This window comes from Argopecten irradians, chromosome 14 (genome assembly GCF_041381155.1).
Source record: "Argopecten irradians isolate NY chromosome 14, Ai_NY, whole genome shotgun sequence".
Taxonomy (NCBI): domain Eukaryota; kingdom Metazoa; phylum Mollusca; class Bivalvia; order Pectinida; family Pectinidae; genus Argopecten; species Argopecten irradians.
In genome coordinates this window covers 34490682-34515162 of record NC_091147.1, presented here as the reverse complement: position 1 = coordinate 34515162, position 24481 = coordinate 34490682, and the positions used below count along the sequence as shown (strand labels likewise).

Here is a 24481-nt window from a genome sequence, read left to right as displayed (position 1 = left end):
GTGTTACTCTCACTGTCGTCACATCCACTCCTGGGAACAAATCTGACCAATTCTAAGCATTCAGAGACTTCATTGAAGATGCACAGAATCAAATGCCCAACTTCAAAGTGTATCATACAATGTATCATTATGCTTTTCATGTACATCATAGGACCAAACTTTCGAATATCAAGACACTAAACAGCTGAAGTGGAGGGTTAGAGAATGACCATCTCTTAGTCACTGCACCCTCTCGACAAGAAGTGTTGCCCTAAAAAGTAAATGGTACCGGACATTGTTCGAGATCGTTCAGAAAACAGCACAGTAATGGGTTATTATTATATAATTCTAACAACAATAACGAGATCGTTCAGAAAACAGCACAGTAATGGGTTATTATTATATAATTCTAACAACAATAACACATTTTCACACAAATTATTTTAAATATTTAGAAGCAATTATAAGACTAATAGCAAAGCTAAATAAACACGTTGAAACCTAGTTTGACAAGTTATGCATTCAAAAAAGTTTGCCTTAATAATTTAAATGGTGACTTGATTTTTTTTTTCAAGATTAGGAGTTATATTTACGGTAGTCACGATTACAAAAAAGGTAACAGTTGTGCAATTTTGTTCCTTTGTATATCGGTAAACATGCAAGCAGAAATGGAATGCAGATATCTGGGTTTGTTGTTCTTTTACTACGCAGGTTTTAATATTTTTTTTTTGATTAAAGAAAATATCTTTTAATGAAGACGTGAACGTAATGATTTAGTTAGGCTGGTTTTGTTTTTTTTTTTATTAAAGAATATTACATGCAAAATTAATGAGATTGTTAAGAGATATATCGTCCAGTACCGTTTTAGGATGTATATTAACATTTTCTTTCGCTACTGACATATCCCACTGGTCAAGGTAAATTATTTTGTCGGTCAAATCCTTAAACTCTTCCAACAAGACTTGTTCCACAAACATACCAATATAGGCGTAAGGTTTTCTCGCGTTTAAAAATGTAATGAGATGCGGACCTTTAATGAAAATTTGAACATCCGGTGACCTTTTCAAAAGTTTCACGATGGAAACTTTAGCTGCACGTACGTGTTCACGTAATGCTATATGGTCACAACACCTGGCAATGTGGGCGAACCAATGGATTATAACAATGGCGTTACTTTTAGCTGGAATTTTATCTAATCTAAAGGATACGGATTTTATGTTCTTTCTGTCTGAACCTGGGGTTCCATGGAATGGAAGTTCGTGCGGTTGCCACTCAATATCCAGTCCTAATCTCGGACTTTGGGCATGAGCGTACTTTTGCCACACGCCCTTTTCTGGAATGTTTGCCGAATCTCGTATTCCTAAGATGCTAGAAAGACGAAAGAACCATTGTCTTGTGGTAGAATCGCCGATTGAAATAACAGTTAGGTTTTTCAGACATGTCCGATAGTTTTCCTTGGTAGAGTCTACAGTTGTTTGGCAAAGCAGATTGTGATACTTTCCTTTAAATAGAAAACCGGATGGCACCGTGCTATTCCACGTGAGAGATGGGGGGAACTTGTTACACGGTACTTTAGGTATAGGGAAGTATAGGTCTTCCTTCGAACCTAAAACAAAAATAAAAGTATATATCAATTTTCTGTATTGGCGCAGTGGTAGAAGGCGCAGGTATGTTTGGTTAGGCGGTTGGGTGCCGTAGATCGTGAGCTCGAGGCCCGAATAGGGCACGAGTTAATTAATTGTTATGCTTTGTTAAATTGTGTTTCTTTGATATTCAATTATCTGTACATATATATCCATGGTGTAAATGTTAAGATGTAAAATTAGTAAGACACGATACTCTTAAATATCTTTTTTATTTGGTCTATAGAAAGATTTAAAAAGTAGACAAGACAACGACAATGACCTGTAAACAATTTAATTATACGTAATATGTACTTACTTGGGACAATGGTTAAATGGATCGGCTTCAGTACAATGTCCTTGTAGCTAAAAAATAAAGTTAAATATTACATTTATTTTAAAATAAAAGTTCATATGTTTCTAAATATAAAAGCCTTCAGTACATTGATTTAGTTATAAATGTCTGAACTAATTAAACACTTCATTTTATATAACTAAACGAATATGACTAAAAACGCTTAATGCGATGAAAACAAAAGTAGTATATTATAAAGCTAATATAAATGTACACTTACATTAAGTTATAATACAGAGGTATTTTTATTTTAGCGCTTTTTTGTGCTGTCTTGACGCGGTAATGCATGTACAACACTAGTGTTTGTAAAAGGCTTTTTCCGGTATAGAACCACTGAATTGTATCTGCGTTGATAAACCATAGTTAAAATTTGACTGAATTTAAATAAGTGCAATGTGCGTTTACAGTAAACTATATAAATGTATATTTAATCGAATACATGTAGAATCAATTATCATAATACAATAATCATGTAGTCCGTATTTTGATGTAAATGTAAATGAGAATATCACTTATGATTTTAAATAAAAAGTGCACCGCACACAGTTATCATAACAACAATTCCAAAGGCCACTGTTTTCAAAGTCTGTTGAAACATATCGTATATGTATATTTACCCAAGTATTTTCTTTGTATTCTCATCATAATATAGCGAACCGTCCCAGCCATACTTCACCCAGTTTGTACACGAGACAGACTTCGGTTTCCCACAGAATAGTGAGATATTGTAGTTTTCCTCTGTCAGATTACAGAATCCGCCATATTGATGACGTAACCAATGTGACATAGTTGGTGCGCATTGAGTCATCTCCCGCCTGTTTCCTTCCACAAAAGTGGCATTTACAAATTTATAAGAACCATGCTCCTGTACATAGTTGGTGTATAAACCGATGCCCTCTTTAGTGTTGGTAACTGTCACTTTGATCGTAACGTTTCCCGCCCAAAATGCCATCACGTGACCTGTGTAGGTGCCATTCAAATTATCGACTACATAACCCGCAACTGTCGAAGTTCCATCCTTATTTCGAAGCCAAATATTGAGAAGGTCACCACCCTGAGTCAGTGAATGGTTATAACCATTATATAGAGATATTCTGACCCTCAGTTTTGAACCAACAGTTAAAGCGTCATGTGCCGTGATTAGTTCCACCAAAGAAAATCTAGAATCATAAAGTTTCTTAAAATCAGTAACTTGTTTTATTTGGCGATACTCATAGTAACGATCGATGATATTTCTGGAAATGGCTGTCATTGGGGATTTCAATATTGTTTTGATTGTAAAGTTGGACTTCATATATGTGTTAACATCTTTTACAGAAGACGTCGTGGTTGTTCCTCTTCGAGATTTCCGTTTTGTCAAAGTTTCCTGTGAAGTAATGGATGCGTTTTGCTTGCTACAATGTAAGAAACAAATAAGAAGTTATAAATCAAATGATGTTATTGATTGTTCCTATTTTTAGTTATTATAATTGTCATTTTCTTAACACAGTTTATCTCAAAACTGACCTGCTCAGTCCTGTCATACGGCCATGCCATAATATTAAAAATATCTTAAGACACACGTGAAATAATTTTATTGTGACTTCATATGACGTCATGATCAAAATAGTATTACGACACACGATTGTAGTCGGAATCGTCATATCCTAGTTTGACGCCGTTTTGATTTGAAGTTGAAATTTCGTCTATATTTCAATAAACATTAGTTATGTGATAAATAAAATCTTACACTCGTAGCTACCTGATATGAAATTTATTTAACTTTTTTAAGAATTTATCGAACGCAATTAATAGAGTTCATACTATATAGTCAATCTTGTGAGGTTCTTTCTGTATGACATTCCAAATTTAGTAAAACACAGCAGAAAATTGCCATACAACGTAGAACAAAACGTTATATGGCATATCGTACATGTTATATAAGTAAAACAACCTAAATTACATGTTTTACACTTATGTTTGTGGTATTCTAAATAACGGTAGAGAAAGCTGGGGGTTTGCATTTGATCTACTGTAGATGTAGAACGAATACACGTACCCGGCCTACTATACCTTTCGTCCGGGTACGAATTGGTCCATATGGGTTGTAGTGGGGCACTGCCTCCGAAAATCACTCAGGCACAGTTTTCTATACTTTTTTTGTAGGTTTCCAATTATTATATGCGTATACATGCATAAACATATCATTTTTGGCTAAAACAAACATAACTATCATTCTTAATATATACCGTACCGCTCACAAGACGTCAAATTCACAACTTGTGGACTTGCCGTATAAATTCTCTTCAGAAAGACCTTCATATGTATTATGTAAAAAAATAATGATCGATGAGAATTTGATATTTTATGTAGTTCAGTTTTATTCCCGAGTAGGTAAGCGATATCAAAAAGGTACGATAGAATGCAAAGAAGCGTTTTATAATGGTTTGTATAAGCATTACTTTGCTCCATTAGCAGTAATAGGCACCAATTGTAGCTCTAAAGACGACACAATTTTCTGTCTAAAAGTCTTTTGAGCTACAATATTGCAGCTACTGTAGACGTATTCCGTCATTGAATATTACAAAGTTAGCTCCCTTGCGGGTAAATGTCGATTGTTATGTCATTAGTTTGTGAGTGCAATTCACAAGATTTTCTTCAAAAACTATGACGTCACGTTCGTAAACACATGGCGTCACAACCAATACCTACCTACAAGGCCAGATAACACTTTAATATGCAAAGACGCGCACGTAATACTATTGGTTAAAAATCTTCTCCAAATTCCATTATTTATGAAGAATTTAGTAGAGTTCTATATAAAAAAATACCAGACAAATCATAATATTTAATATCGGTTAAAACAATATATATTGCAGGCATGTTGGAGTGAAATGGATGTGAACGGGTGTGTAGTCTGAAAGTTGAATTAATTAAGTAGATGAGGTGTAAGGTGCATATGGCAATATGAATATACTTTTACACCTAACTATGTTATCAATGCAATTCAAAGAATTCATTCTATTAATGAAAACATATCATTTTAAAAGAAATATAATACTTTGCACCCTTCGATATGTCATAATATGAGTAATATAAGGATGTATGAATTTTCTTTTAAAAAAACTATCCTACGGTAATTAACCATTCAGTTGACAACTTTACCGGTCATGGATATCTTGGAAATTTTGAACATAGGTTTCTTACATAATGTTCTAAAGAGTTCCTTTATATTTTTGGTATACAAGAACCGGAAGTAGGTAAACTACTTCCGTTAAAGCTATGTTCAGCTACAAATCTTCTATAGAAGTACCCTATCTTTTGGGTTTTAAAATAAAATATTTTTTCTTAATGCGCTATATAATAACATTTCAGCGCCTATTATTATCAGAAAATCATTCCATTAATGAGAGCATATCATTTTAATTGAAATATATTAGTTTGCACCCTTTAATTATCATTTAATGAACCATATATGGATATACGATTTTTCTTGAAAAACTACCCCACAGTAATTTGTCTTTTAGATGACAACTTTACCGGTCATGGATTTTTTGAAATTTTGAATATACTTTTTTAACATTATGTGCTAAAAAGTCACTTAAGATTTTTTTGTGTACAAGAACTGGAAGTGGGTGTACCATTTTGATAAAAATAGACATCCAAATTTGGCTATTTTTTGGTTTCAAGAACCTGTAAAAAAATTATTTCAAATTTTTAAGTTACATCAGTTCAGTCATAATTTTCGGAAATGTATACTTTTGAGAACATGATATCGGTTTTCGAAATTGAACATTAATTTGATATAGTTTTGGACCTAAAAGGGAACCCTGGTGTATACCTCGGGACAGCAACATTAAATCCTCCCTAGCACAGGCCCCTGGGGCCTTTTGAATTTAAAGGTACCTTACAGGTTCTCTGTCATAGTACTACAAAATGCACCTGGGTTTTGTTAAATTGGTTCGTTGGCAAAATTTAATGGTAGGTGTAACAGGTCCTTTCTAGAATTAAGAAAATGATTTATCAAGGAATATTAAAATTGAAAACCTGGCTTGTTTAAAGTTGCTCCATCGCCGACAGAGCATAAATGATACTCATCATTTGAACAATTACTGGTTTTTAATCGTGTACATTGATGTCTTAATACAAAAAAATAATGTAAAATAATGTATTTTACTTTTGGTGCATGCGCAAACAGTACTTTCTTCCATGTAGGACATAGTGCCTCGGATTTTTTCGGGATGCAATTAATTATTTTTAATATTTTTATCTTGAAGTAAAATTAGAAGCTCAAACTTTTCAATGGTGGTAATGGTGTAAAGTAAGTAACTTTTGTAATTGAAAAAAATACTTAATTGTCTGCTTCTGTTTTTGATAGCGAAAAAATATCATCTGTCAGCGATGGAGCATCTTTAAATTTTTAGAACTTACGAAATCAGAAAACAAAAAAGGAACTTAAATTTATCAAAATACCTTATTTTAGTAACAGGGACAGAAACTTAATTATTGGTAAAGTGTATGATAGCGATTTCCTCTAAACTATATCATGCCAGGTGATAAGTGAATGGGTGAGGAAGATTATGTTTACTTTTGTATCACACCTGTATTTTATCTGTTTGTATATCTGTTTAAGGTTTAAGGCCCTTTTTAAACTAGTGATTTTTGTATGCCTATATATCACTTCTTAGGGGTGGAGTATGTTGCTTGGTGTCTTCGGCGGCATGCTTCAGTGATATAGCACTATAAAAAGGGCAAGAGTATCACTATACAAGAAGACACAACATGAATATACCGCAGTCTCCCAAAACACGCACCACACACAACATACACGTAGCACACCGCAGACACGGGAGGCCGTCCTTACAAAACCATAGCTGTTAATAGGACGTTAATTAATCAAACAAACAAACAAAAGTGTACTTGAATATAACTTGATATAACGTGTCTATTCATCCGACCTAACCTTAAACATTACTGTTGACTCGTAGATCGTTGTGTTGTTTGTAAATTTTGGCAAAATATGTAAACAGTTCAGTCTTGCAAATCCACAGTGTTCAGTACATATTTCTGTCACCAAATAACTATGCCGTTGTGTTTACTAGTGGTTATAGTATGTAGTAGGAGCGCGGGTTTGACAGGATTCACTTTACAAAGGCATACACATCGAGTCCTTTTTGACCTCGTCAGGAAAACGGCGTGTGTAGATTACGAAAATGCAAATATGGCATATACTACAGCCTCCATTTTCCTGATAAGGTCAAAAAGGACTCGATCCGGTAGAACCATCGCTCCTACTATACAGCTACCTGCTATAAACATTTGCAAATATAATGTCATGGCTATTTGAGTCAACAGTAATATATAAGGTTAGGACGGATGCATAGAAACTATTCAGTAATTACTAAAACCACCTAGGCATATATAGGCATACACAAAAAAAACAACATTAGTTTAAATAGGGTCTTAAGGTATGGATACCGGGCAATTCATGCAATATGGGTTGTATACCATCTAATGAGTTATAATGAGTTAGTTTTCAAACAAAAGAAAACAAAATGAATTTTAGCCAAATTATTAAACAATAAGCATGTATACATGCCATGAAAATGAGCAAATAAGCCAATTCCCTCCCCTTACCAATCCAATGTGAAAATCATGATTTCTCCCTGTCTATGACCTGTTTTCTTGAGGTTCCCAGCTATAATGAACAGAGGCGCTGCTTATTTACAACTGACAATGCACTTCCTTCGAAAATCTGTTTTTCCAAGCAGTATAAGGTAGCAGAAAACAGTAGATTTGGACAATCTATGACAATAAGGCGCATGCCTTAGAAATATAGATATAGTCATTTAACTGTAAAAAATATCTGTACAAAAGTATGTACGATTGTGTGGATTTTTCAATATTTTTGCCTAAAGGATTTGGAAAAAAAATATATTGTAATTAAAAAGACCAGAACAAATAAAACCAGGATAGCCATGGGAAGGGTAGATCTAAAAAGGAAACGTAACGGTAACGATGGGGATTTCAACTGTCCATCATGTGGAGTTATAGTGAAAACAGACGAACTCGCTATGCAATGTTAAATGTGCGAAATATGTTACTGTTTAAAATGCACAAAGCTCCCTGCGAGCACTTTAAGGGCTATGATGGAGGGCGAATCTGATGGAGGTCTAATGTGGGTTTGGCGTGTATGCAAACATAACTTTCCTCGAATGGTCAATATGGATAAAGGGATCCAACAGATTAAGGAAAATACATATAAAAGGCTGACAGATGTAGAAAATAGGCTAAAAATCATAGAAAACAGAGTTTCAGAGAATACAGAAAGATACAGTCCATGAAGGGAACTATCCTAACAGAAGTCAAGGAGAATCTAGGCCAAACGGTGGATGAAAGACTTCAGGAAAGAGAGGATCAAAAGCGTAGAGAATTAAATCTTATGCTGTACAGTTTTCCTGAATGCGCATGCGAAGTTCCTAACAAAAGGAAGGTGGAAGATCAGAATAAACTAAAGGAATTCTCAAAGTATCTCGGTATTGAAGACTTAGTGTACAAACATGTCATCAGAATCGGCACTTACAACAAGAATGAACTGAAGACTTAACACCAAAACAGAGGGAGTCACAGAGGGAGAGGGAATTAATGAAAGAACCAAGTAAAGGCGGACAAGGGAAACAAACACCAACAAACAAACAAACAAACACCAAAAGTAGGAAGTCCCATATCGACAGATCCATCAAAGAAAGTAAAATTATGGAATAGGTTCATTCAGCAAAGTATTGGTATGAAACTACAAGAAGATAAACTAGCCGGCACCATGAATTTAGACTTGATGAGGTCTTCATGGTGAAAATATCAGAAAAACAAGTTAACATTACCAAGCAAGTGGTTCCACCGGGAACTCCGGATTGTGTTGAAAGAATAAACCCTGATTCAGGACAGTATATCCATGGGTTAGATCTGATGAGTGGAAACTGTTCTACCTCAGAAAACCTATTGGATCAATCAAACGACACAGATCCATTCTTGGCACAGACGATTGTGGATGAGAAATGTGATGAAGGGAACATATCAAATATTGATAGCAGCTACTTGGAAAGTGCGAATTCTCAGGATGGGGATGACGAACCTACAAGTATCTATTCCCAAGACATGGATATCAGAAATCAAGAAACTGACTAGGAAGCAAGTTTTATTTTTAACAATTCATAATAAATTCGGATGAAGGAACACAAGTTCAGATTCAAGTACTTTATAGTAATGAAGATTCACTCCTTAACAAAAGAAAGGAACTGAAATCAGTCATAGATTATACAAACCCAGGAATAATAGCTTTAACAGAGACTCTACCCAAAAACAATCCGGGGAATTTGGAATTATGTGAATTTGAAATTAAAGACTACGACATGTTTACCACTTCTTTGGACAATGGAAAAGAAGTAATAATTTATATAAAACCAGAACTTCATGGTGATATCGAATATTTCATGACCTCTAATTTCAAGGAAATGATGTGGTGTGTAATTCCCATGAAAAAAGATAAGAAATTAACTTTTTGTTGTATGTACAGAAGCCCATCTAGTAACGAAAATAACAACAAAGACTTAAATAAGGTAATATCAGATGTGTGTAGTAAAAGGGAATACGTACTCATTGTCGGTGACTTTAATTACAAGAACATAAACTGGGATCTAGAAAGTCACACCGATACAGAAGGATCTATGACCTCAAAATTCCTTGATTGTGTTAAGGCAAATCATCTAATACAGCATGTACACGATTATGCAAGATATCGACATGGAAATGACCCATCTATTCTCGATTTGGTGCTCACAAAGGAAGAGGATGATGTAAAGGATCTACAAATTGGAAACCCAATCGGGCATAGTGATCATGCAACTTTAACATTCAAGATAGAATTAATACTGGATAAAAAAGATACACCGAGTAATAGGTATTGCTTTTACCGAGGAAATTACGACAACATGAATGAAGAACTCGGGTGGGAGAATAATATGGAAGATATGGACACTCAAAATTCGTGGAGCTACTTCGTCGAAAAAATGAATATATGTATGGAGAAATGGATACCAGTGACAAGAAGAGGTCCAGGAACCAGATATCGAAAAGCAAATGTAAACCTTGAAGCAATTAAATCGCTGAAGGAAAAAAGAAAGGCATGGCATACCTACAACAAGAGCTGTTGGAGAACAGCAAAGCTCGCCTATTCAGAAGGAGTTGATGTTCAAGTATTTACTATTTAAATATGGAAATATGACAAATTAACAGACTCAAAAAGCCCCTAAAGGGCCCCAAATCGGTTGTATTATCACGTTCAGCATCCATACACATTAGGAAAATAAAATCATAAACATTTATGATGACTTATGCTTAAACAATTGACAAAATAGAAACTTGCTCAAAAACTTTAACATGGAAATATGACAAATTAACAGACTCAAAAAACCCCTAAAGGGCCCCAAATTGGTTGTATTATCCCGTTCAGCATCCATACACATTAGGAAAATAAAATCATAAACATTTATGATGACTTAAGCTTAAACAATAGACAAAACAGAAACTTGCTCAAAAACTTTAACATGAAAATATGACAAATTAACAGACTCAAAAAACCCTAAAGGGCCCCAAATTGGTTGTATTATCACGTTCAGTATCCATACACATTCGGAAAATAAAATCATAAAAATTTATGATGACTTAAGCTTAAACAATTGACGAAACAGAAACTTGCTCAAAAACTTTAACGTGAAATGGTACGCCAACGCTGACGCCGACACCGGGGTGACAACATTAGCTCCCCCTATTCTTCGAAAAGGCGAGCTAAAAATTACACAATAAATCCTCTTGAGAACATTGACATCACTCCGCATTCAGTATATCAAAAATTATCAAAATTAAATACTTCAAAATCACAAGGACCAGATGAGATGCACCCAGAAGTTTTAAAAGAAACAGAAGCGAATATCAGCACGTCGTTATCAATACTATTCAAAAAGTCTATCAACGAGGGAATCTTGCCAAATATCTGGAAGAAAGCAAATATTACATTACTATTCAAGAAAGAAAATCAGAAAATTACAGACCTGTGAGCCTAACAAGTGTATAAGTGAAGTGTCTCGAGTCTAATATTAGGGATTATATTATGAAACATCTGGAGGAAAATAATCTTCTGTGTGACGAGCAATTTGGTTTTAGGAAAGGAAAATCTACAACTTTACAACTCCTAGAAGTAATAGAGGACATTACTAATAAATTAGACGAAGGTAATAACATTGACATTACTTATCTTGATTTCAAAAAAGCGTTTGATACGGTGACGCACGAGAGATTAATAAGGAAAATGAATTCATTAGGAATACAAGGGAAACTAGGTCGATGGATTAGATCATTTCTGGACTCGAGAAATAAAAGGGTAGTGGTGAACGGAGTAAAATCGGATTGGGAAGGCGTGGAAAGTGGCGTCCCTCAGGGAAGTGTATTAGGTCCCATTCTCTTCCTAATGTACATCAATGACTTACCAAATTCGGTTAGAAGTAACATCAAACTCTTCGCGGATGATACAAAAATTTATGGAATTAGTAACACTATAGAAAAAAGGTATGATGCAAGAGGATATAAATAAGCTTGGAACATGGTCAGAAAAATGGCAGCTACATTTCAATGTTTCTAAGTGTAAAACTCTGCACTTCGGGTCTCGGAATCAAGCACATGAATATTCAATGCGAAACGAGGATGGAAATGTGATAACCATAAAAAATGACACCACTGAGAAAGATTTGGGGATAAAATTTGACACGAAGTTGAAATTCAGCATTCATGCTACCAATTGCGCAAAAAAGGCAAATAGATTGATTGGATTGATACGACGCACATTCACAATTATGGATAAGGAAATGTTTATACCAATTTACAAGTCGATAATTAGGTCATTACTTGAATATGGAGTAACAGCATGGTGCCCAATATCAAGGAAGGATATTCTGGAACTGGAAAATGTACAAAGAAGGGCAACAAAATATGTCAAAGGTCTCCATGACAAAACATATACGGAAAAGACTAAAAATGCTTGGAATTCCAAGTCTACAGTATAGACTCGTCGATGTATGTACAACAAGTGAAAATCAAGTGACAATCAAGTGACTCAAGTCTCAATTGAGGAGCGAGGTCAAGAGGTATTGTTACCTATATAGACCGAAGATCAGGTAAATCACACAGTGTTATTGTGGTTACACGTTTTTACCGAGTTTTGTTTAAATTTTCGTATGTACAAGCTACAAACTAGTTTGACTTTTGGACACATTTGCCGTACACACAAGCAATGTGGGACGGAACACGTGGCTGGAAGTAAAAACCTAATACAACAGAAACTATGCCAATCTCGAACAAATCCTTTGCCATATCAAAGGATGACATTTCCCCGATAACAAATAACGTAAATACCTTGCAATCAACACATGCCGGCAATTACGTGTCGTCGGCATGCTTTTTACTTTCACTTTCTTCTCGCCATTTTGCCGTTTATGTCATTAAAAATACTAAGCCACGGAGGAGTCTTCGAAGGGAAATATCCAGTGAAACGACTAATCACAACAACATGTTTATTTGCCGTATTTTATTAATTTATACTTAACATTATTTTAGCGTCAAATGTTCACCCGATATGAGTTTATCATTAACGCATGATCTTATTTTTGCGATGACATATTGGGCAGACATTTCCGGTTTACGTACCTTCGGTTTTAAAAATTTTACAAATTGTATTTTTTGGTCTAACGGATTTTAATTAACATTATTTTTTTTATATAATGTGTATATAATTAACTAATTATCTATTATTTCGCGGATCTAATTTTTGCGATAACTAAAAAGCCCAGCGAAAATATAATTCCCGCAATATTGAAAAAGATAAATGCCAATCAATTACCTGTAATCGTCCTTTAGACCTTTTCCTAGACCAGGCAGGTGTGATGGGTTGTATTGGTGGTAAAGTATTCTGAAAAGAAAAAGAAAATCACATTGATAATACATCATTTTGTAATCATTTTGTTTATTCATGTATATAATGTTTGTCTAGCACTGTTTTATAAAGTCTATTTGGGGGAATCCATGAATCTACTGGAAATTAGATCATAAAAGTTAGTTTTAACATGAGACGAAGTCAAGTGTTAAAACGGCAAAAATCATGATTTAATTTCCACAATGCGATTTTCATTCGAAATTAAAATCCCATGACGCATCACTTGTAAGCATAGAGAAATCGAACGTCTTTCTTAAGGCAAGTACACAAAAAAATAGTTATTTAATGGAAATGTAGTTAAGGAAATTAGGGAAATCACAAACGGCACGGTCTGTTTTACAAAACTACATGTTTGCATATGACATTCATAATATAGTAATAACATAGTAGGTAACTTTCAATTTTTACTGTGAATAAATTCGTTCCAAGGGTTCTTTTTCCAAAAAAAAGTTACAGTTTAAGAACTCTTTAAAATCATCAACACAGCATCGTCAAACTTATCTCAGCCATTCAAGTGTATACAATGTTTACTTTTTATAATTGACGTAGATACAGAGTACTTACATGAGGAGTAGCGTGCCTGTGATTGTAATAACAATAAACCTCTTGGTTAAATGGTTCATCGGCATTATGACACGCTTTCTTCACAGTAGTTGTCTCTCCTTTTATACTCAGAAATATCAGTTTTCTGCTTTGAATTAGTTGTTTTCATGCATATATCTCAAACAGTTGATAATCTAAAAATGATATTGGCGTGTCTGTATTTCTGCAGTACGTTCAATCAATCGACTTCAATATGGATAATCTGCAAATGAAAATAGAATACAACATAGGGGTACCATTATTGACAAAAAGATATTTCGTCTTTGCATATTACAGAGTTAGCTCCCTTGCGAGTAGGTTTCGATTGTTACGTCATTCATTTGTGAGCGCAATTCACGTCGTTTTCTCCGAAACGTATGACGTTACGCTCGCAAACACATGACGTCACAATCAATACCTACCCGCAAGTGCAGATAACTCTATAATATGCAAATTCGGAATTATCCTTAAAACAGAGAATGTGTAGTATTGACCGAGTCTGCTGCAGAAAATGAACATCCTATCACGAGACAATACTATGAGGCAATAGTCCTCTCAACTAGTCCATAATGGGTTTAGTGCACCATGTTGCAGCCTAATTAATTTGCTATTAATGATTTTATTATTATTAATTTATTTTGTCAAAAAATAAATTCACATCGAAATTCTAAAAACAATAATACCATTTTCATTTTAAAAAATGTGAATATTAGCAAATCCTGAATCCGGATAGACTATACCAATATACCCAAAATGGCGACCATTACGATTGTAAAGCTTGTGACATTCATCAGTATAGATAGGCCTATTAAACATTAAAAACGTGTGTAAATCGTTTAAGTTGTAAGGAGTATTTGTTTTTGTAGTAGTGCTCACTAGTTGTAGTCATAAAACTTAATGAAAGGCCAGCTGATTGTTTTCTACGCTGCCGATCGGCTGCTTGACTTCAGTTTACGTAATAGGCGTCAGGTAAAAAGGGCACGGCGCGGCGAAACTTATAAAATCAATATTTACATTGGGAGTCAAATACTCACTGTAGACTAATTGTGGGAATATAGGTCACTCGCATTATATATGATGTTAATTATTTTAGTGTGTGTGCCATGTGTGTGCGACGTCGCATTGGAGAAGGGATCATAAAAGGGGCTGCACAGCTAAAATGGACGACTTGTATGGCCGGATAACCGGCCAACACCCAGGGGGAGATACCTCGATCCCCTACCAGGCGCTGACAACAGTTGCCACAGTGCTTATAACAGCACATGTATACGTTAGGACACTTATATGGCAAGCCGTTTGGGTTTTTACCTATTGAAATGAAGATATCTCTATTTAATTAAAGATATCTCTATTTAAAATGAAGATATGTCATATTTAAATACAGATATTTCTATTTCCACTGAAAATAGATATATCTTCATTTAAATTACAGATATCTCTTTTTCAAATTCAGATATCTCTATTTGAATTAAAGATATCTTTAATCTTAATTGAGATATCTTTGTTCTAAATAGAGATATCTTTAATTATTGTCCAATTAAAGATATCTATATTTGCAATAAAAATATCTTTAATTTTGTTTATATATATAGATATGTATTCATTTTAAATACAGATATCTCTAATTCAAATACAGATATCTCTATTTCAAATACAGATATCTCTTTTTAAAATAGAGATATCTTTAATTGATTTAGAGATATCTGCAATTACTTTGCAATGCAGATATATCTCTTTTTAAAATAGAGATATCTCTATTTGAATTAAAGATATCTGTATTTCCACGTGTTTGCTCAGTAAGAAGATTAATTTTGAATCACAAAGAAAATAATGATTTCTCCCTAAACCTGATCAATGTTAATGAAACGCTTTTAATTGAATTGGATTTTTAGAATCCATATGCATGTATGATAACTGTAGGTCTATTAAACCGACAAAATTGCTATTTGGAGGGGATGTCTTAAGAACAGGACATGGCAACTGCACTCCGGAAAACAGCGAACTGTTGCAGCTATATTTGAATGATATTGAAAGCGGAAACGTTGTAACACCGTCTGCATTCCCCGCCATATTTTGCGTCACTACAGGAGATTTCAGAAAAGATGGCGTGACGTCACAGAAAATTTACATCCGGGTCCTCAAAGGTACAAACACGGTATGGCGACTAATAAAAACAATAACAGATACGTACATCCCTGATACACAATCGATACGTTGACAAAAGTATACACTTTCATACTTGCAAATTCTGATTTCAAAATAGTTTCTTATTGTTTCAGAGGTTACAGACATTTATATTTACAATTGTTTATTGCTAAATATATTTGTTTAGATTTAGTGTTGAAGCCAGCTTGCGAAGCGGTGCCGGGCCGTCACACGTACCCGCTTTTTGTTCACACGTAGAAATCCATGTTGTGAAAAAGTTATGAATAAATAATTGATTTCAATGTATCATATTTCTGTTATACACGAAAAAATCTGTTCATAACACTATTTAATATAAATATAACGAAATGTGAACCACCTGGCCAGACCTCGGCCGCTCGTGCATGGCTTCGCTGGTAGATCACCTCGGGCAACAGCCGATAGTTGGGAAATTATTAATATTTATACGTAATTACCAACACATATCTCAATAAGTACTTGTAAAATATATATATATTTCGTTATTTCCCATGTATATATTATTTTTAATGAATGTTATAAACCACCGTTACACATAAATGAAGATATACATGTATGTGTACGTAGACGTACAGTATGGCTGCCGATATCTCGAAAAATAAAATAGTGAAATCGTTCAATTTCATGAGTTTATTATTTTATTTTTTAATCACTTTTATTCCATGTGCCGTTATGTGAAGTCCAAAATTGAGGTGATATTACTTTTAAATAATTTGAATACATGTTAGATAGACTACATTTAGATTTATGAATATAGCTACAATGTAGATCGTACTTACTATAAATGCCGACCAGGACACATTGCGCATGGCTTTGAGAATTCTAAAATACTCGAAGTTTTGTTTAAAAATATGATAAAAAGTAACTATAAGATGACTAATTTGAATGTTATAAACTAAATTTCAAAATTTCTAACGAAAAAGTTAACCAGAATACATAATTTTGTGACTATGAAAAATCACGAAATTCGGGATCTCGGCAGTACTGTACGTAATGGCTGCAGTGCGCTTGGGGTATCTACGAAGGCAAATTTTCATTTGGTCATAATCACACATCGTAAGGTGTTTTACCAAGTAAGACTTAGAAAACAGTAATTGCTTATTAAAATATCAGTATTATATTTGGGGAAACTTGGAATTTAATTTGTAGTTTCTGTCAATTTTGTAACTTCTGTCAATGTTTATACGTAGGTCTAATGGCGGCCGTGTTTTTTTCTCGTGGCGGTAGAAAATGGAGTATAAACGGAGTAAAATATATAAATACCAGATGTTTATATCTAAATATTATTGTTAAATATTTTTATTTACCCTTTTTATAATTAAAATAACGCAATAGTTCTCGGATTGTCGTACTATTTATTAGAATAAAATGTAAACAAACATCGCAAGCGGCTGTTTTCCCTCTATGTTTATGCGTAGATATACGGAGTTGTACCTTTGAGCGCCCGGATGTACCTTTGTGTGACGTCATCGCCATCTTTTCTGAAATCTCCTACTGCTTTACTTCCGTCATGCGCAAAATGGAGAGTCAAGGGAGCAGTCGTTTTTCCTATTTGATAGTTAAATACAGATATCTATTTCATGTCAAATAAAGATATCTTTAATTCAAATAGAGATATCTTTAATTCTAATAGAGATATCTGTATTTGAAATAAAGATATCTGTATTTCCAAAACAATTAGAGATATCTGCATTTGAAATAGAGATATCTTTAATTGAAATAGAGATATCTGTATTTGAATTAGAGATATCTATATTTGAATTAAAGATATCTTTATTCAAATGTAGATATCTCTAATTGAAATAAAGATATCTTTAATTGAATTAGAGATATCTGTATTTGAATTAGAGATATCTCTATTTCGTGTTTAATTAGAGATATCTTTATTTTAAATAGAGATATCTCTAATTCAAATACAGATATCTCTATTTCAATTAAAGATATCTCTAATTCAAATACAGATATCTCTAATAGTTGTCAGACATGTTAAAGCCCCATTATGTTTTGGGGTGAAAAAATATCGTCATAAAGTACCAAACTTTGCTGAATAGTAGAGCATATATCCTTATGAAAATATCCGCTTATAAAAAATGCCCAGCATTTCCATGTTTTCAAAAAAAACAATAGAAAACCCCTCTTCGGAGAGGGGGAAATCCGTAGTTCCGCCCCAGAGCTAAAACTATCTAGTACGCATGCGTAGGCACAAAAAAGTGGAATTTCCCTAACAAACTTCAACATCGTGCATGGCGAACGCACTGAAGACTCGCCAAATACGTGTCAGCGAACACACATGGGTCCGTTCTTCACCACGTGCACGTTCCTTCAAACAACAACAATTTAGCGGTCAAGTTGCATTGCTTGATCGCGATCGACTGCACGTTACGATCCCACGCATTCCACGCGTGGACCTACAAATATATGTTGTACATGCGTGTATTTACATGTAGTTTCGATATAAAACTAGGTTAAAACTATTCAAAAAGTGTTTGTTCTTGAATGGAAAGCAAGCAATTAACAAAATTATAATTACAAAGGTATTTGCTGATCTTATGTATTTTGTAATAAAGATTTATAGATGCCTATAGGGTCTAATCTAGCTTTATTGAAATGTACATCGAAACCGAACACGTTTATTGTGTACATCGAAACCGAACACACGTACGTTTGTGTTACCTGATGAGGCCTCCCACGGGACTCGCAGACTCGTAAACAAATGAAAGTAAACACAAACACGCCATGTCGTTACCTGCTATATAGATATTACACTTTGTTTCTTTTTATAATAATACAGCGATGTATACATACATACATACGAAGTCTGGAAAGCCTACATGTTCTACTCCATCGAAGACTGATCGCGAACATGTACATAATTATGTACATGAAACTTAGACCAGTGTTTGAGACAACAGGGTCAACGACATTATCGGATATATCAATGACAAGTGATCATGATCATGAATCACTAACTGAGTACAATCCACATTGTAGCATAAGATCATTATTATGAACTTTGTAATTACTACATGCAAAAACATAAATACATAATATCAGACACTTAGATATATCTAAGTCTCTGATAATATATGTTTATGCTACATGTAAAGATACATGTATATGAACCACAGGTGTTTGGCTCTATAGACTTTTTTTTCTCTCTATATATATATGTAATACTGTGTCAATATATAAAGAGACAAAAATGTCTATAGAGCCAAACACATATGTAGGCCAATGTGATTATTTTTATCTCATAATCCATTGCATGCACGGGACAGGAAAAGGAATGCATGTACAAATAGTTTGGTTTGATTGAATAGGACTAATTAAAAAATGGAGTATAAAAACAGTCCGTTAATGATTTCTATACAGTTCATCAAGTGAAGAAGATCTGGTGGAAAAGTATACCAAAAAAGCTAAAGAAAACCTGGATCAGTCCTTCATTAAAAGAAGAGAAAATGGGGAAAATATCCGTTTAAATAAGACTGGTAAAGTCCTAGCAGGCATCACGAACTTATTTTTTCTCACATATTTTATTTAGCGCATAAACTTTTAGACTTGCTCCATAAATCGAACTTTTCCTATGAAAACAAATGGGCTGAATGCTTATAAACATAATTCACGTTCAGCGTAAAATGGAATGCACACTTGTGAAATTAGAGAAATTTCAGTTTCAATTCCCTTTCCTTTTTACTAGGTACATGTAAGAATTACGTACCGACGGCAAATGATAGTCCACTAGGTAGTATCAAGGGTCAAAATAATATATGTTGTGTCTTTTTAATGATGAAACTCCAATAGTCTGACAATATTTATATCCCCTTAGTTCACTCTAATACTGACGTTTGTACTAATATAAATGCGAGTCTTTGATTAGTTTAATTCGCTCCGTGTACATAAAATTGTAGGCCTATATTTAAAAATGTCCATACGATAATTTAGAATCATGCACCTGGTAATTACTACTTGATGTATATAATGATCCTTCTCTAAATACACGAAACGTAATCGAAAAACATCTGATCAGTTAATTATACAGAAATGAAATCTCGAAAGGTATCGGTATATAGATACAACATACAGATTGATGTATCTCGACTAGCGTCGATTCCAGCGATCTTTCATCTATATGTAGATGCATGTACTATCACAAAATACCCAAAGAATAAATAGAAAGCAGTTATAATACATACATGTACATAGTAAGCTATTAGTCCACCTCTTACGTATGTTCTAAGTATTTAGATATACTGTACTCTCCTTACTCTCAAATTATGAATAGATTAGAAGCATCATGGTATTTATACTGTATTTATCTCAAATTATTACATGAGAGGAAAGAAAATCAACCGATCATCACCAAAATTGACACGGCCACGTGTTTATATTTGTACGATAAAATACCCCATATGGTGCCCCATGTATGCATTTCACTATTTACATCCACTATTTTTCGATTAATACGTATTTTGTATTATGCTTTATATGAACTATATGTAACCTTTGACAGGACACATTTATAATAAGTGAAATCTAATATGTATCATATACTAAAACAATTATAGAACATTGTATTGCTCACCGTTTCCTCAAAACTGCCCTCTGTCTCGGCCATGCTTGTTTTGTTTACTATATCCGGGTATCGAACATATACGTATACACGAGGTATTTTTAACTATGCAAATCAACCCGTTCTATTTTAAGAATTCTTTACTAATTGATTATTGCGTAATTATCTTCATTGGAAAGAAACCAAATGAAGAACCTTTCATAAGGGTTGTTAATGTATATTTTAGCAAAGTTTGGTGAAAGCATAATGGGACTTTAACCTTTGGTGAGCAAAAAGAGGTAGATTTCTGACTCAAAAGCGGTAGCATTACACGCGGCATTTTTCGCGACGCGTCAGAGATATATAAATATCAATAATATGCAAAATAATTACAAAAACATATTTTGTTAACAAATTATGATTGACTTTAGTTATTACCATTGGCCTTGCATTGGTGGCTCATTTTGTATTTTTTTAAATGTTAATTAAGGCTTACATTAAATTTAGAAGATGAAAAAATGCCAATAAATACATTGTATACTTTTATTTCAATGCTATTTATCACCTTTTTTAATTATACATTTTGTCTATTTGTATTGGGTTTTTTCCACTTTTTTTTTTCTTTTGTAATACATACTGGACTCATTTTCTTTTGATTTATGCAAGAAAAAATACAAATATTTGTTTCTAAAATTTACACCAATATTCTAGAGAAATAATCACCCTAAAATTTTTTTTAGTGATATCCTGAAAACAATATACCAAAATCCGGCTCCTTTATTAGAATCACCCCATTCCAAAATGGCGGCCATTACGATTGCAAAGCTTATGATTTTCAGCAGACACTTTATGCCTATTTTACATTAAAACGTGAGTAATTCATTTCAATTATAAGTAGTGTTTGTTTTTGAAATGATGCTTACTAGTTTTAAGCACAAAATTTATTGAAAGGCCAGATGATTGTTTCCGTTACACTCAGACACGTGAAATATAGGCTAAGCAAGTGACACCACCAAGCCAAGGTGGAACTAGCCCCAGGCTGCTAATTAGCACCAGTGGGTGTTGGTCAGGGAGTGTTCACACCTCCTTTGTTTCCTTAATTATCAAGCCAGTCCCCATGCTCACTCTGGTATGCATTTTGAAGCCACCAAGGCAGCCCCAACCGACTATGAAAAATTCAGAAATTGGAAGAAAAAAATGAAGACGATGTTTTGCAGAAATCGGAATATTTGGATATTAAAGCGGTAGGCGGAATATCAGTCTCAAAAGCGGTAGACTTCCGCCAGAATCGGTAGGGTTAACATGTCTGATAGTTGTAGAAATACAGATATCTTTATTTTGAATACAGATATCTTCATTTCAATAGGTAAAAACCCAAACGGCTTGCCATACACTTAGGGTGTTAAAGTGTACACGGAACGGAAAATAATAATAAGATATGTTATTCTGTTTGATCTCCTGACAAGAATGTTGAACACCGCATCAAAATCGGCCGCTTCAGTACCGAGATACTGCCCTCCAAAGTGCTCGATTTTTACCTGTATATCGACTGCTGATTCGGGGAATAACCGGATGTGACGTCACGAGGACAACGGCAGTGAGGTGTTTGGTAGTGAGGTTATATACAATGTGTCACAAAGGTGGACATATATGTATTCCTGAAATGGGGTTACGAGAATTTCATAAATATACAGTATTCAGTTATTGTGACGATTTAATTATATATAACATAGGAAATATTGCAACTGAAATCAGGCTAAATACATATGTAGATTAGTGGAACCATACATAAGTTATATATATTTATGGCATAAGCCAGGTGTACCTTGTGTAAAAACTTTTAACAAGGACGTATACTTATAAATCCTTGCTTTTAACTAGAGATCTATCTCCGTTTTAACAGCTTACTTAATTATCAAACCTCGGGAATATTCCATTTCCAAAATGTGAATTAAAAAGAGACGAATTCGAAAAATGATGGTCATATAATAATCCGTTTGAACATGTTTCTGTATAAATAAAAATTCACTTGGCTTGTGGATTTCTAGAACCAGCATAACAAATAGCAAATGTCTGAAATGTATATCATAGTTCAATACACGTAAATATCTTAGACATAAATTCGGAGGGGTAGTAAAAAACCCCACACACTTGAGAAATTGAATTTAAAATGTATAATTCATTTATAGCTGTAACGAGTCCCTCTTCCTTTTAAAGCTACATGTATGACAACATGTGGTTTTTTTTTTATATCTTCAACAGTACCTTTATTGGTCATATAGATTATCATTATTGGTATTATATAATGATCGATATTGACCAAAATTCACAACGAATCGGATATCCGAAATCTAGCAACTAACAGAAATATCAAAATTCTGACATTGAGCATTATATTTGCACTGTTCTTTCTCGACTTCTCGACATGTCATTTGTAGATAATTTTGTAGTTTCTGTTATAAAAAAATACATTTACATGTAACCAGAAACATATATACAAGACAAATGTATACACGAGTCTTTCTGAAATGTATACATCTAGTGATTGATACATTTGTTATGTGTTATGTTCGAACGGTATATTTTACTGTAAACCAAGGATTTATTAGTGTAAACAAATATGACAATCAACAATTACATGATGGTCCATCGCTAACTTACCTGTGATCTTACTTTAGACACCTGACGCGAGCTAATCAACAAAGTGTGACGGGTCACTAAACACCTTTATTACGTAATCGGGTTAGCCCCCTCATTAGTCTCGGTTGACTACGCGTTTTAGTTACTCCACTATACAGGTATAGAGATTAACGCAGCACGACATTGGCTATTCGGAGGTACAGTTCTGATTTTGTTCTACATATAGACATGTTCAGTCTCATTTTTTTCGTCTGAACCATGCCTGATTTATTTTTCAATTAAAGACACTAATGAATGAACTTGAACGAAATATCAACAAGTCGTCGAATGTACTGTATTATATGAAAGCTGAATGTATTTCGTCAAAAAAACAAATGGATCGATTTCAGATATAACACAATTAGTGAATGCATTTACATATATGCAAAAAATTCTGTTAAGAATCATAACTTAATCGGATGGATAGGTTTTATGAAAAAGTCAGAAATTTGTAAAGCTAGTTTGACCAGTAGACATTCAACGACCCGAGTAGGGTTTGGATGACATAATAAAAAAATCCTTGATATAATATTCATGTATACAACGTACGTGGGTTATTATGTACGTTTTGTTGTGTATTACATATGAATGGTATAAATCCCTATTTTCAAGCGTATTCCAAACTCATATCTGTGATTGAGGATAATAATAAATAGGTATCGGTATGTACACAGATATTTGTGTCTTCAAAATCGATATTTACGAGCAGAGTACGTCCCGTTGTCCTCGTGACGTCACTGGTCAGGGGTCCCGAATCGGGGTCAATGGCTTGGGGCTTCAGGTGTGTTCTAGAGAAAAGTCGCATTTTCTCTAATACCGTAATAGCTATGAAACTCGTACTTTCTCCATTCTAAATTTTATCCAAAGACGCATTTATCAAGCCTATATACCAAACCATTCCGTGTACACTTTAAACGTAGTTTAGGGAGTGGGGCTGTTAGGAAGGAGTGTTGGTCATTAGCTAGGCTCTCGGCAGGAACTTGTGGGGGCTAGTGTTATCGTTAGGTACTCTCTGTAAATACTTCTGTTCTCTATTATCACTTTGGTATTGATTACCTGTATATTATCTATTACTTAGTATAATAAATCTCCATTTAACCTTATACAATGTGTTTGTTGACATGTAATTAAATTGCTCCGCCACATCCTTATGAACTTGGGATTGAGCTGTCTGTAATCAGCTCAGCGAGTGTGCGTGTCTCTACTCTCGGGATTCGTCTGCTGACTGGTGTCGTGGGGTTTGTAGATCAAAACTATACGATCACAACATTTGGGAACTGACGTCCCCTCGACGCTGATCCCGGGAGTGGGGAGGCGCTATTACACTAATATATAAAAAGTGTAAGGAACTCCTCAGTGATGCAAAATTGGGTAATTTAGTTCTGTAAAAAAATATCCAGACTAGATATCTCAACAGCTTCGGTCTTTATTAAAAGTTAAGATGTTAAACTTCAAACTGATAGCAAGAAGTCATACTTGTCAATGCCAGTTATTGCAGGCTGCCGTGTTTT

At 34.1% G+C, this 24481-nt stretch overlaps 1 protein-coding gene across 3 annotated transcripts in view; it reads right to left on the bottom strand.

The window, feature by feature from the left end:
• Positions 1-354: 354 nt before the first annotated feature.
• The window catches only part of LOC138307849 (NXPE family member 4-like), a 58556-nt gene continuing 34429 nt past the window's right edge, over positions 355-24481 (bottom strand). For 2 of the 3 annotated variants that reach the window (XM_069248755.1, XM_069248754.1), the window contains exons 2-6: positions 13541-13781; positions 12884-12952; positions 2574-3350; positions 1921-1967; positions 355-1585 (exon numbers count right to left, since the gene is read on the bottom strand). In XM_069248755.1, coding sequence (XP_069104856.1) covers positions 783-1585; positions 1921-1967; positions 2574-3350; positions 12884-12952; positions 13541-13605 — 1761 coding nt within the window. In that variant the 5' untranslated portion in view covers positions 13606-13781 and the 3' untranslated portion in view covers positions 355-782. Of the gene's footprint in view, positions 1586-1920; positions 1968-2573; positions 3351-7572; positions 7634-12883; positions 12953-13540; positions 13782-24481 lie in introns of those variants that run through there. The other variant, XM_069248756.1, reaches the window with a different exon arrangement.